Source organism: Hippopotamus amphibius, chromosome 12 (assembly GCF_030028045.1).
Source record: "Hippopotamus amphibius kiboko isolate mHipAmp2 chromosome 12, mHipAmp2.hap2, whole genome shotgun sequence".
Classification (NCBI taxonomy): Eukaryota; Metazoa; Chordata; class Mammalia; order Artiodactyla; family Hippopotamidae; genus Hippopotamus; species Hippopotamus amphibius.
Genome location: NC_080197.1, coordinates 96256243 through 96269537, shown reverse-complemented (window position 1 = coordinate 96269537; position 13295 = coordinate 96256243). Strand labels below are relative to the sequence as shown.

At 35.9% G+C, this 13295-nt stretch overlaps 1 protein-coding gene across 2 annotated transcripts in view; it reads right to left on the bottom strand.

Annotated features, from left to right (window-relative positions):
* SLC2A13 (solute carrier family 2 member 13) overlaps positions 1-13295 on the bottom strand; it is a 409059-nt gene that overhangs the window by 304946 nt on the left and 90818 nt on the right. For both annotated transcript variants that reach the window (XM_057701928.1, XM_057701929.1), the window contains exon 3: positions 8809-9017. In XM_057701928.1, the coding sequence (XP_057557911.1) occupies positions 8809-9017 (209 nt within the window). The remainder of the gene's footprint in view (positions 1-8808; positions 9018-13295) is intronic.

The following is a 13295-nucleotide window of genomic DNA, read 5'->3' as shown; positions in this document are numbered from 1 at the left end:
ATTCAGGAGAGCCAGGCACACACAGAATCTCAGGGACCCAGGGCAGAAGCAGTCATTTTAAAGGACCCTGGGTCAGAGGCAGGCTGATCTTGGAGAATCTCCAGAAGAAGCAGGAGGCAACTGGAGCTCACCTTGGGGACACAGACACTGGCAGTATCTATTTTGGGGAACTTGTTCTACTATGTGGACAGTGGTGCTATCAAGCCCTCCCTCTAGCTTATCAACCTAGGGACCCGGCTCTGCCCAATAGGCTATAAACACTGTACCAGGACGCCTCAGGGCCAAGCAACTGGTCTGGAAGGGACACAGCCCCCCCAAAGCAGGAAGGCTTAAGACCTTAAGAATCCGAGCCCACAGCCACCCCTGGACATGGCCATGTCCACCAGAGGGCCTCGGACCCAGCACCACACATCGGTGAACAGGCACTACACTTGGGACCCCCAGGTCTATCAGCTGACTTTTCATCGCAAACCCTGCAGGCCAAAAGGGAGTGTCACAATATATTTAAAGTGATGAAAGGGGAAAACCTACATCAAAGAATAGCTACCCAGCCAGTTTTCATTCAGATTTGATGGAGAAATCAAAAGGTTTACAGATAAGCAAAAGCTAAAAGACTTCAACACCACCATAACTCCTTTGCAAGAAATGTTAAAGAACTTCTCTAGGCAAAAAAGAAAAGGCCACAACTAGAAACATGAAAATTACTAAAAGAAAAATCTCATTGGTAAAGGCAAAAATACAGTAAAGTAAATCAACTATGTACAAAGGTAGTAGAAAGATTAAAAGACAAAAGTAGTAAAATCATCTGTATCTGCAATAAGTAGTCAAGGAATAGACAAAACAAAAATATGTAAAATATGATGTCAAAAAAAGTAATCCTGGGAAAGGGGAATAAAATGCAGGATTATTACATTGTGTTTGAATTTAAGAGATCAGCAACTTAAAATAATCATATATATATATGAATACATACATATATGAATATATATATTGCTATAAATAAACCTCATGGTAACCACAAACCAGAAACCGATAATAGATATATACAAAAAAGAGAAAAGAATCAAAGCATAACACTAAAGATAGTCATCAAATCACAAGGGCATAGAACAAGAGAAGAGGAAACAAACAAAAAATAACTACAAAACTACCCCAAAACAATTTTTTAAAAGGCAGTAAGTACGTTCCTATTAATAATTACTTTATTTTTTTTTTTTTAGTATTATGTTTTGTTTTGTTTTGTTTTTTGGGAGTACACCAGGTTCAATCATCTGTTTTTATACACATATCCCCGTATTCCCTCCCATTAATTACTTTAAATTTAAATAGAATACATACTCCCATGAAAGGATATAGAGTGGCTGAATGGATTCAAAAACAAAACCATATATATGCTATCTACAATAGACTCACTTCAGATCTAAAGACACACACAGACTTAAGTGTGGGGATGGAAAAAGAAATCAAAGAAGAAATTAAAAAATAAATACCTGGAGGCAAATGAAAACAAAACACAATGATCCAAAATCTATGGGATGTAGCAAAAGCAGTTCTAAGAGGAAAGTTCACAGTGATACAAGCCAACTTCAGGAAATGAGAAAAATCTCGAATAAACAACATAACCTTACACCTAAGGAACTAAAAAGGAAGAACAAACAAACCCAAAGTTAGTAGAAGGAAAGAAATTAAAGACCAGAGTAGAAATAAATAAAATACAGACTACAAGAAACAGTCGAAGAGATTAATGAGATGAAGAGCCAGTTCTTTAAAAAGATAAACAAAGTTGATAAACCTTAAGCCAGACTGATCAACAAAGAAAGAGGATCCAAATCAATTAAATCAGAAATGTAAAAAGCAATACATACAACCAATAAAGTATCATATGAATGATTATATGCCAATAAAGTGAATAATCTAGAAGAAATGGGCACATTCCTAGAAATATACAATCTCCCAAGACCAAAACAGAAAGAAATAGAATACATGAATAGACTGATTACCACTAATGAAACTGAAACAATGATCAAAAACTCTCAACAAACAAAAGTCTAGAACCAGATGGCTTCACAGGTGAATCCCACCAAACATTTAGGGAAGAGTTAACACATATCCTTCTTGAACTATTCCCAGAAATTGCAGAGGAAGAAATGCTTCCGAACTCATTCTACGAGGCCAGCATCACCCTGATACCAAAATCAGACAGAAATATCAAAAACAAACAAAGCAATCACAGGCCATTATCACTGATGAACATACATGCAAATATCCTCAACAAAATAGCAGCAAACCAAATCCAACAATACATTAAAAGACTCATACACCTTGATCAAGTGGGATTTATTCCAGAGACGGCTCAATATCCTCAACTCAATTAACATGATACACCACATTAACAATGAAGAATAAAATGAAGAGTAAAATGAAGAATAAAAATCATATGATTATCTCAATAAATGCAGAAAAATCTCTTGATAAAATGCAACATCCATTTGTGATAAAACCTTTCACAAAGTGGGTATAGAGAGAACACACCTCAACATAATAAAACCATATATGACAAACCCACAACTAACATCATACTCAACAGTGAAAGTTGAAAGGATTTCCTATAAGATCAGGAAGAAGACAGGAATACCCTCACACCACTTTTATTCAGCATAGTATCGGAAGTCCCAGCCACAGCAGACAAGAAAAAGAAATAAAAGGAATCCAAATTCGAAAGGAAGAAGTAAAACTGTCACTGTTTGCAGGTGATATGGTACCATACATAGAAAACCCTAGATACTCCACTGAAAAAGCACTAGAGCTCATCAATTAATAGAGTTGCAGGATACAAATTTAATATATAGAAATATGTTGCGTTTCTATACACTAACAATAAAAAATCAGAAAGAGAAATTTTTTAAAAATCCCATTTACCATCACATCAAAAATTATAAAATACCTACGGAATAAATTTAACTACAGAGATAAAATACCTGTACTCAGAGAACTATAAAACACTGTGAAAGAAATGGAAGATGACACAAACTGATACAAAGATATACCATGTTGATGGATGGGAAAAATTAATATTGTTAAAATAACCATACTACCTAAGGCAATCTACAGATTCAATGCAATCCCTATCAAACTACTAGTGGCATACTTTACAGAAATAAAAGAATTTTAAAATTTGTACTTGTATTTGCATTTAAAGACCCTGAAAAACCAAAACAATCATGAGAAAAATAACAGAGCTGGAAGTATCATGCTTCCTGACTTCAGATACTACATCATGCTTCTATACTATCATGAAAACAACATGGTACTGGCCCCCAACAGACACAAAGATCAATGGAACAGATCAATGGAACAGAATAGAGAGCCCAGAAATAAACTCACACTTATGGTCAATCAATGATAAAGGAAGCAAGAATACGCAATGAGGAAAAGACAGTCTCTTCAATAAGTGGTGCTGGGAAAACTGAACAACTACTTTAAAAGAATAAAATTAGAACATTTTCTCACACCATATACAAAAATAAACTCAAAATGGATTAAAGACCTAAATGTAAGACTGGAAACTATAAAACTTCTAGAAGAAAACATAAAACACTCTTTGACATAAATCAAAGCAATATTTTTTGGATCCATTGCCTCAGGCAAATGGGACCTAATTAAAAGCTTTTGCACAGCAAAGGAAATCATCAACAAAATGAAAAAACAACATACTGAATGGGAGAAAATATTTTCAAATGATATGACCAATAGAGGATTAATATCCAAAAATATAAATAGTTCATACAACTCAATATCAAATAACAACCCAATTAAAACATGGGTTGAAGACATGAATAGACACTTTTCCAAAGAAGACACAGAGATGACCAACAGGCACTTGAAAAGATGCTCAACATCACTAATCCTCAAAGAAATGGAAAGCAAAACCACCATGAGGTATCAGCTCACACCTATCAGAATGTCTATCATCAAAAAGACCACAAATAACAAATATTGGCGAAGATGTGGAAAAAAGGGAACACTTCTACACTGTTGGTGGGAATGTAAATTGGTGCAGCCACTGTGGAAAACAATATGGAGGGTCCTCAAAAAACTAAAAATAGAACTACCATATGATCCAGCAATTTCACTTCTGGATATTTACCCAAAGAAAACAAAAACACTAATTCAAAAAGTTAAATGCACCCCTGTGTTCACTGTAGCATTATTAACAATAGCCTAGACATGGAGGCTACCTAAGCGCCCATGTACATACAAGTCATGGCTCTATTACACATCTATGCAACATGAAATAAATTAGGAAGATAAACCATAAGGGATAAGCAACAAAATGTTGGAAACGGTATGTATATTATTTTGTACTCAAATGTGCTTTTAAATTGTTAAACTAGTAATTGTGTCTCTACTAATTCCAAGCTTAGGCTTGGCAACCTGGGATAAATAAAGATGAACAGTTAGTTATTACTGAAACGTCTTTAAATTCTGGTACATGTACATGTATATATATAATCAAAACTTTCCAAGAAAATTAATCTGGTCACTTGACAATATGTATAATTTTGCATTTGCTGTTCCCTCTGCCTGGAACAGCCTTCCCTTCAGTTCTCTACATTGCTAATTCTTCCTCACCATTCAAATCCACCCCTTCAGAGGAGCCTTTCCTGACCATCCCACCTAAAGCAGCCCCTCTTCAGTCCCTCTATAAATACGTTATTATCCTGTTTTTTTCCTTACCTTGAAGGGAATTTCCTTCAAGCAATTACCACAATTTGTAATTACTGGGTAATTATTTACTCTTTTATTTATCAGTTGTGTGCCTCTCCCCAGTGGGCCAGAACCTTGACTGTCTACTTACTACCATATGCCCACATTTATTGAGTGTCACTCTATAAATATTTTTGAATGAAAGACTCATATTTAGAAATTTTAAAACAGGCATTTCTCACAGACTTTTAAAACTAAAACAATCAGACCGTGGAGCTGTTATAATCTGGTTCTCTGTTCCTACAAACCTAAAAGAAAACTGAGGCTCAGTGACTCCCCAAAAACCCTTGTAGGATTATAAGTTTGGAATGGAGCCAGGATGAGTCTCACTTCCCTGTCTCCCACTTCCGAGAGCTTTCCCAACCAAGCTGTTGTTTCTTCTAGTCTCACTTTATCAGTCCTATAGGATGTATAAACAGTGTAGAACACATATGAAAATTGTTTGCTTCTTTTCCCATAAACGTGCTTTTTTCCCCCAACGATAGTGGAGAAATCACATGCTAAAGAGGTCCACGTTTATGCCATGTGCAGAAGAGAAAAAATCCCATTACAACCCAATCCTGTTCCCCAGCATGGCCTGTTAGCCTCACCTCTCCTGCTGATCTGGTCAGAGAAGCCACCATATTCACTACATAAAGTCATAAAGTGTGTTTTGAAACCAGAAGTAAATAAGTCCCATATACACTGACATTTTGCACATCAAAAAAAATTAATATGTAATTCAGCAGCTATGCCTATTTTCCTCAAAGAGGTCAAATCTAAACTCAAGTGACCAAGGAAAAAAAATCCTACAAAAAGAGAAGGGTCACATAACCAAGAACTATAACAGTCACAAGGCACAAATCCACTGAAAACTCTGACATGGTTTACTGATCTGGAAGCAGACCTATTTGGCAAGCTCACAGATAGCACGTAACTAAGCCACTATGTCTGATGATAAAACATTTCTGCCTAAAAGAAAACATGGTCTTATGAAACAACTACTTTCTTTTCTATCCTCCTGGAATACCTGAGTATTTTATGGTGCCTAGGTCAAGGTTCTTGCCTCTAGGCAATTACCCTGCACTGCTCAGAGTTCCTGGGCTTGAAATCGTGGCTCAAAATTCACCAAATCAGAATCCATAGACAGATGAACACAGGTCACTCTCTAACCCACCAACACAATGGCTGACTCTTCTCTGAGTCAGAACATTTTTGTTATTTCAAAGTTAGCTGTTTCTTCATGTGTAATCATCCATCTAGCCTATCTTTGCAAATGTAAAGTGACTGAGGGCAGGACCTTCTGGTTTGTAAACACAGGTCCTAGCACTGCTCTCTATTTTCCAACTGAACTGACACAGTCTTGCTCCTGGACGTGAAATTGATGCAATAAAATTCATACTGTGCAGAATATGTTTTATTGAGGTCAGATTTCTCAATCAGAGAAATGAAGCCCCAAATTACTGGTGCTGGGTAACAGGCAAAAGTGTGTGCATTTATGCTGTAATGCTATTAATTCTTTACTTTTATAAAAGAACATGAGATTAGTTTTAAAATTAAGCAAGATGATAGTACTCAAATAATACAAATCCAGAAGTGGATAAATTATTAATCCTATTAGTTACAAAGTTTACAATATTTGCCCAAGCAAAAGACAAATTAGGATTCAGTGGATAACATTATGGTATTGTTTAAGATTTGTGCCACTCTGCCTCTGAAGTGAGGTCTGCCTTTAATTTTTTCTATCAATGTGTAATGCATCACAAATAAATTTTACATATATAATTTTAAAAAAGATTTGTGCCAGGGACTTCCTTGGTGGCACAGTGGTTAAGAATCTGCCTGCCGATGCAGCGGACATGGGTTCGATCCCTGGTCCAGGAAGATTCCACATACCTCAGAGCAACTAAGCCCGTGCGCCACAACTACTCAGCCTGCACTCTGGAGCCCTTGAGCCACAACTACTGAGCCCATGCGCTGCAACTACTAGAGCCCGCGAACCTAGAGCCCATGCTCCACAACAAGAGAAGCCACCACACTGTAAAGCCCGCACATTGCAGCGAAGAGTAGCCTCCACTCGCCACAACTAGAGAAAGCCTACGCACAGCAACAAAGACCCAACACAGCCAAAAATAAATAAATAAATAAAATAATAAATAAATCTAAAAAAAAAAGATTTGTGCCAAATGTGCATATAAAGCAATATGAGGAAATAGATAAATAGCTAAATATTTTACTTATACCCAATAGGAATAGGTAAAATAGTGCTCTACTTAGTTCCCAAAGACTTCTGATAAAAACTAAAGCAGACACAGATAACTGCAATTCGATGTACCTCAAGTTTCTAAAAAATCCATTTGGTTACACGTTCCAAATAGTCACGAGACTCAAACCGTGGGCATCATCAATAACTGCGTGGCTAGACCAGTCAGACAAATTTTTAAGTAGTCAAAGTGAAGCTACATGCTCAATGCTTTTTAGTAAAGTCAGTTGTATCCCTGCTCCTAAACGAAAAGGGTTTTTTTTATTAAGTTGTGTTCCTATCCTTTACATAAACTAATAAAAACTTATGTTCTAAGTAGCCTTTAATATAATCTAATACTCTGAAAAGATTTCCACTCACATTATTAGCACATGGGTTTCAAGTATACCGATTACATGTAATTACATGTAATTATATTACATTGCTGATTATAATATGAAAAACCTCATATTTCATTCAAGCAACTGCTGAGAGGAACTTAGACAGAAGCATAAAACAAGTTATTTGTAATTTAAACAGACACTTAAAACTGTATTTTAAAAATTAGCACAATCTGGAACTCAGTAAAAGTGAATTATTTTGTTAAAACAAAATTCTCCTTAATACTTGCACTAATGTGCAGAGTACTGGAAATGCTGACAATGCCTGGCACATGGTATATACTCAGCAACTTTTTGTTAAAAATGACCTTCACCTAGTGTGGTCACAATGGGCTAGCGGCTTTGGTCTGAGAAAGGAGGTAACAAGATCACACTACTGTGCTGCATATATGTAAGTCAGGCCATGTGTGGCTACCACAGTGGCCAGTTTCCGCAGAGTGTTCATTCTATTGCTTCTTTAGCTCTACTGAAAAATAGTAAGAGAAATGAGTGAACAGACCTTCCAAGACTTGTGTATGACATATATCAATAAAGGGGTGTGTGTGTGTGTGTGTGTGTGTGTGTGTGTGTGTGTGTGTGTGTTCGGCATTTTCTCAGGTGTGCAAAATAATTTCACTAACATAAGTAAGCATCTCCATTGAACAACCAGCTAGCATAGAGGCAGAAGGAAGGCTGAGAGAAAATGAACAATTTTAGGGAATGTGAATCCAGCAGGCAATTGTAAATTATCTACCTTTTCCCATCATTCACATCTGGCAAATCGCTTACCCAAAACAGACTGTCAAGATTATAGATCCTGCCTGAGAATTTTTAAATCCCTACATGATTTTTTCTCTGAAAACAAATTCATCAACATAAATTAACCAGACACTTGCTTTTTTTGGTTTCTGACATGATGAAATTGTGGTTAGATAACTCAAAGTTTTAAGGAAAACAGGGAGATACAAAATTATTCCATAACTAGTATATGAAGGTATTCTTAGTCTTTATAAAAGTTAGTATGAAAATTAATGTAACACATGTAAACAAGGTATTTAATTTTACTACAGTGATTTATTTTGGCAATAGTTCACACTTTTTTTTATTTATCATTACATATATTTATATGTAAAATATACACATATACGAAAAATGTCCCCACACTCAAAATGACAACTATATCAAGAATATCTGACTTAAAAGAAATTACAAAAATAAAAATAGTAATTATGTAGGGACAGTGCCATTATGGGAGTGTTTTCTCATTCCTTTATAACATTATTATATAGCTTTTAAAATTAAAATATATTTATTTTGTTTTAGTTATGCATGTTAAGCCCCTTCATCATTTAGAGACATTAAATAACACTAAAAGAATATAATTTGTAAGCAAAACTATTATGCAGTTTTAAAATTCATATATGTATAAAATCCACATACCTGAGCCAACCTCTTTTTCTTCTTCTTCAATGTTGTTTTTGATGCTATCATACTCCTCATCAATGGTCTGGTTACCACGCATCTGAGATAAAATTCTACGGGCCTTCTGAGTCTGTCCTTTCTGAATAAGCCATCGAGGGCTTTCAGGTAAAAAGAGAAAGCCAAAAAACTGTATAACTGCTGGAATTGCTGCAAGTCCCAGCATGTACCTGCAATAAGAAATCAATATATTGTTGTAAAAAGTGGTCTTATTAGCACTGAGTCTGAATAAAAGGTTTGTGTTCACCACATTAGGAATAACATATAATGGTGAAAATTAGAACGATTTTCTTTTCATCAATATGTGTATATATATGTCACCAGAAAAAAAAAAAAAAGATATTTTGATATTGTAGAGAAAAACTGAAAAATGAAAAAAACCTGATTCTTCTTTCTCTCTCCCACAAATTGCAATGAAAAAGAATGGACAAAGTCATGGTCATTATGGATATGCACTCTGAACCAAACACAACATGCAAAACACCATAATCACCATTCCTATCTAATATTAACATAATTCTGTGATTTACAATATAAAAATGGGGCTAAGACAAAACTCTCTGATATTTGTTTAAAAGTTACACTTTTCATTAAAATAAATGCCCAGATTTATTTCTTTACAGTTATTTCTTCTCTGTAAATGATTAGTTAGATTTCATTTTGCCATCAAGCATCATTCATTTTTAGACAAAAAGCACTTTACTTAACGAAAAAGGGGGGAGGAGGGAGAGTTAGAAAAGCACACAGCAGCCAACAGCAGAAAAAAAAATGACGTCAGATGCAAATAATCATTGTTAAAATGACTAGAAATACGAAAAAGCTGCTTACGTTGTTTTAAGTTATTTGTCATCTCCTTCAAATGTTTATTCTTAATGACTGGCAAAATTCTAAATAGCAGTAAGCATAGCACTTTAAATCCATCAGAGGGATAACAAAAATAGCAATATGAGCATATCAATATTAAAGATTTCTCCAAATTATTCTGACCACCAGACTAATTTCCTAACATCTCTAGGCCTCAATCTTTTTAAACTGAATTAGGTTACATAAACTTCAAGTTCTCTTTAAATTGGTGGCTTCTATGAATCTAGGACACCTGGATGTTTTCTATTGATCCAAGTTGCCAGAATATTTTCCATGGCAGATTTACAGGGGTGGAGCTCAGAAGGCAGGTCCTGATTACATAACAACCCATATTCACTGGTATTCATAAATCAATGAGAATCCACCTGACGCAATACACTTTTCAAAGCTATTCTAACTTTTAAGCTACGCTAAATAAACCAAAAGTATAGCAGTCCTGAAGACTCCATACACACACCTTGTGAATAAGTCTATTATTTTCCAGGCAATTTCATTTTAATTCCAAAAAGTAGAAAAACAAAATACAGTTGCTATGTGGGCATTAAGAGTACCTCCTACGCCAAACAGTAGCTACAAATATACTGAGAAAAAGTTAACGAAGCTTAAGAAAGTAAACAAGGTGTTCATGAATGAATGACTAAATGAATCACTTGGCCTACAGAAACATCTTTTTAGACATGTTCTATACTTTAATCCATGAGTTTTGATAATTACACCAATACTTAATCACCGCTTCCTCTGCTCCCCTACAAACATTTCTTAACCTTAATTTGTCATTATACCTTACATTATAATAAATTATTTACCTATTTCACTGGATTGCATATTTAACTTTGTTTTCAGCATAGCACCTTATAAAGTATCTTGCACAGTAGGCATTTAGTAAATGTTTTATGAGATGATACAAAAATAGCTATATATATCTAAACTGTATAAGCTATATAAACTAAACAGAAAATAACTGTTTCACACTCATATAGTAACATTTTATACAGCAACTCTACTGGATCATTTAGCTCTGCAAAGTTATTTACACAGTAATTCTTTCCAATGAAACTATTTGTTACTCTAGATATAACCAGACCTTTTCTTCTGAAGAAGACTCATTTGATGAGAAATAGATCAGCTCACATATGCATATTTCTGGCTTCTTTCCCCTAAGATGTTAACGTCTATAACCAATTCTGTAACTTATATGTATGTTTTAATGCTGTAAATGAATGACATTTCTATGCAGTTGTGTTCTCTTAAAAAATTTAAGAGAAAAGGTTATCCTACATTATTTAAAAGAAAAGCAATAAAAAGGTAGAAACCAAATATATTGGATTAGGAAATAAATAAGGAAAGTACTAAAGATGAAAGCATTTATGTTTCATTTCTCTATGCCTTTCTTGATGCTTCCGTCTGTTCTCCAAATCCCCTTAGTGATGAATTAAGACTAAAGGGCTGCACTGAATACTTCAAAGAAGCACTGAAATGAATATAGAAAATGAATCATTTTTAGACCCAAAGATGCTCACATAATACTTTGCACTATTTAATCCCAGAACATAATAAGTTTTAAATTAAAAGAAAACAAGGGAAGAAAAGGGAAAAGACAAAAAGAAAAATGCAAACATACATATTAGCCTGTTTTTTCAAGCGAGCTGTAGAAGACAGAATTCTTTAGCTTTCCAGCCTTCTGAAATCTCTAGGTCCCAAGAGTCTAGGTCTGACATTTACACTTCAATGCCTTAATACTAGGGTAAGAAAATCACACTCTATTGCCAAATTTTAAGGATATTAAAGCCTGTTTTCAGAGACTAGTCAAGATAAAACATACTTTATACATTTACAGTCTAAGATTTCTCTTCTAAAAGTAAAACAAAGGAGCTTATTTTACTTTATTTTAATTATCTTTCATGATAAAACTATTCTGATAGAAGTAAATTACCATGCCTTTGTAGAGACCAAATACACAAGAGATCAAGTAACTGTGGTTTGTAATGGAGAAAGAGTAGGAGCAGACCTGGGTCACTCAACTCTGGACATGTTAACCACAAAACCCTGATCAAGTTATGTAACATTTTAACGCACAGGTGACAGTGTCAATTTCATTGGGCTGTTGGGAGAATTAAGTGAAATCATTCTATTGGTACCTAAGCACAAAGAGGAAGCTGAGCAAAAATGTTTTTACCTCCCCGACCTTCTCCCCTCTCAACCAATTCAATGCAACTTTTCCATCCCAGTTATATCATCCGCCCAAACTTTTAGTAGGCAGAAGTAACCAGTTCCTTTCTTGAGGAAAAACTGTTCCTCCAGTGATATACATATTGAAGAATAAAAAGAATAAATAAGAGTTTGCTTTGCTGTGATACTGATGAAGATTTTAACATGAGACTAAAAGAGGAGGAACTCTATAAGCTAGTTAAGGTGCTATTACAGACTCGCCAAGAGTCCTCTAAATCCAAGGAAACCAGGAGCCAGATGAATGACAAGAGTACACTGACAAGCCAGGCAGACAATCCCCGAACAGATAAGCAGCCTCCTATGGACATGGGAGAGCTCATTATTATAAGTCACATCAAGGGTTCTAAACCCTGGCTGCACATTAGAATCACCCAGGAGGCTTTTAAAACACACCAGTGTCCAGGTCCCACCCACCCCAGGGACTTTGATTCACTGGTCTGGGCTTCAAGCCCAGGGAATTCCATTTTCTTAAAAGCTCCCCAGGTGGTACTAATGTGCCCTCCAGGCTGAGAACCACGGATCGAAGTGATTTAAAAACCCAGGGGATGAAGGTGAACAATAAGCACCCAAGGTCCACACCTTAAGGCAAATGCCATTTACCTTCTGGAGACCAGACAGCACATCAAGCTGACAGAAGGGGAAAGGAGGCTGACTCACGGAAACGCGCCAAGCCTTCCCGAGTTCTAAAAATGTTCAGAATATTCTCTAACATCCTGATCACTCACAGAAAGATACCTTTTAAAACTTTCCAAACTGAAGATAAAAAATGAGCTATTTTCTGGTACAACCAGCAGTGCCAGCACCTGCCTACCAGAAAACTAAGGGGAGGCCCCTCAAATAGTAAACAATACTTTCAAATTGTGTGCTTGGGCCAGCTATCAACAAAGGAGACAAGCCGGGCTTCTTCACCTCCGTTAAGCCTTCCCAGTGCCAGGAACTGAAACTCTAAACCAGACAACCTGCATTCCTGGGGGCCAGCCCTCCCCACTGCGGCTGAGCGCACCTGCTGAGCTGCTGCCCTCAGATGGCCCGTGCTTCACACAAAGCTGAGCATTTACAATCATTCTCCTTTTAAAGGAATCATATTGCTCTCACCTATGAAGTGAAAGACAAGTATCCTTGAAGAGATGGCCACTTAAGACAGAATTTTGCAGTTCATAAGTGCCCTTCTCTGAGCTGATGATAACACGGTTATCTGATAACACAGTTACTTATCTCTAGGAGTTCCACAGTAGTGATGACTATGTACCATAGACATGACAATCTGCTCAGAAGTACAAACTCAGCTTGGATCATATCACAATAACAGCAAACGTAATAGCTAACACACAGCATTAGTTACTATGTGCTGAAAG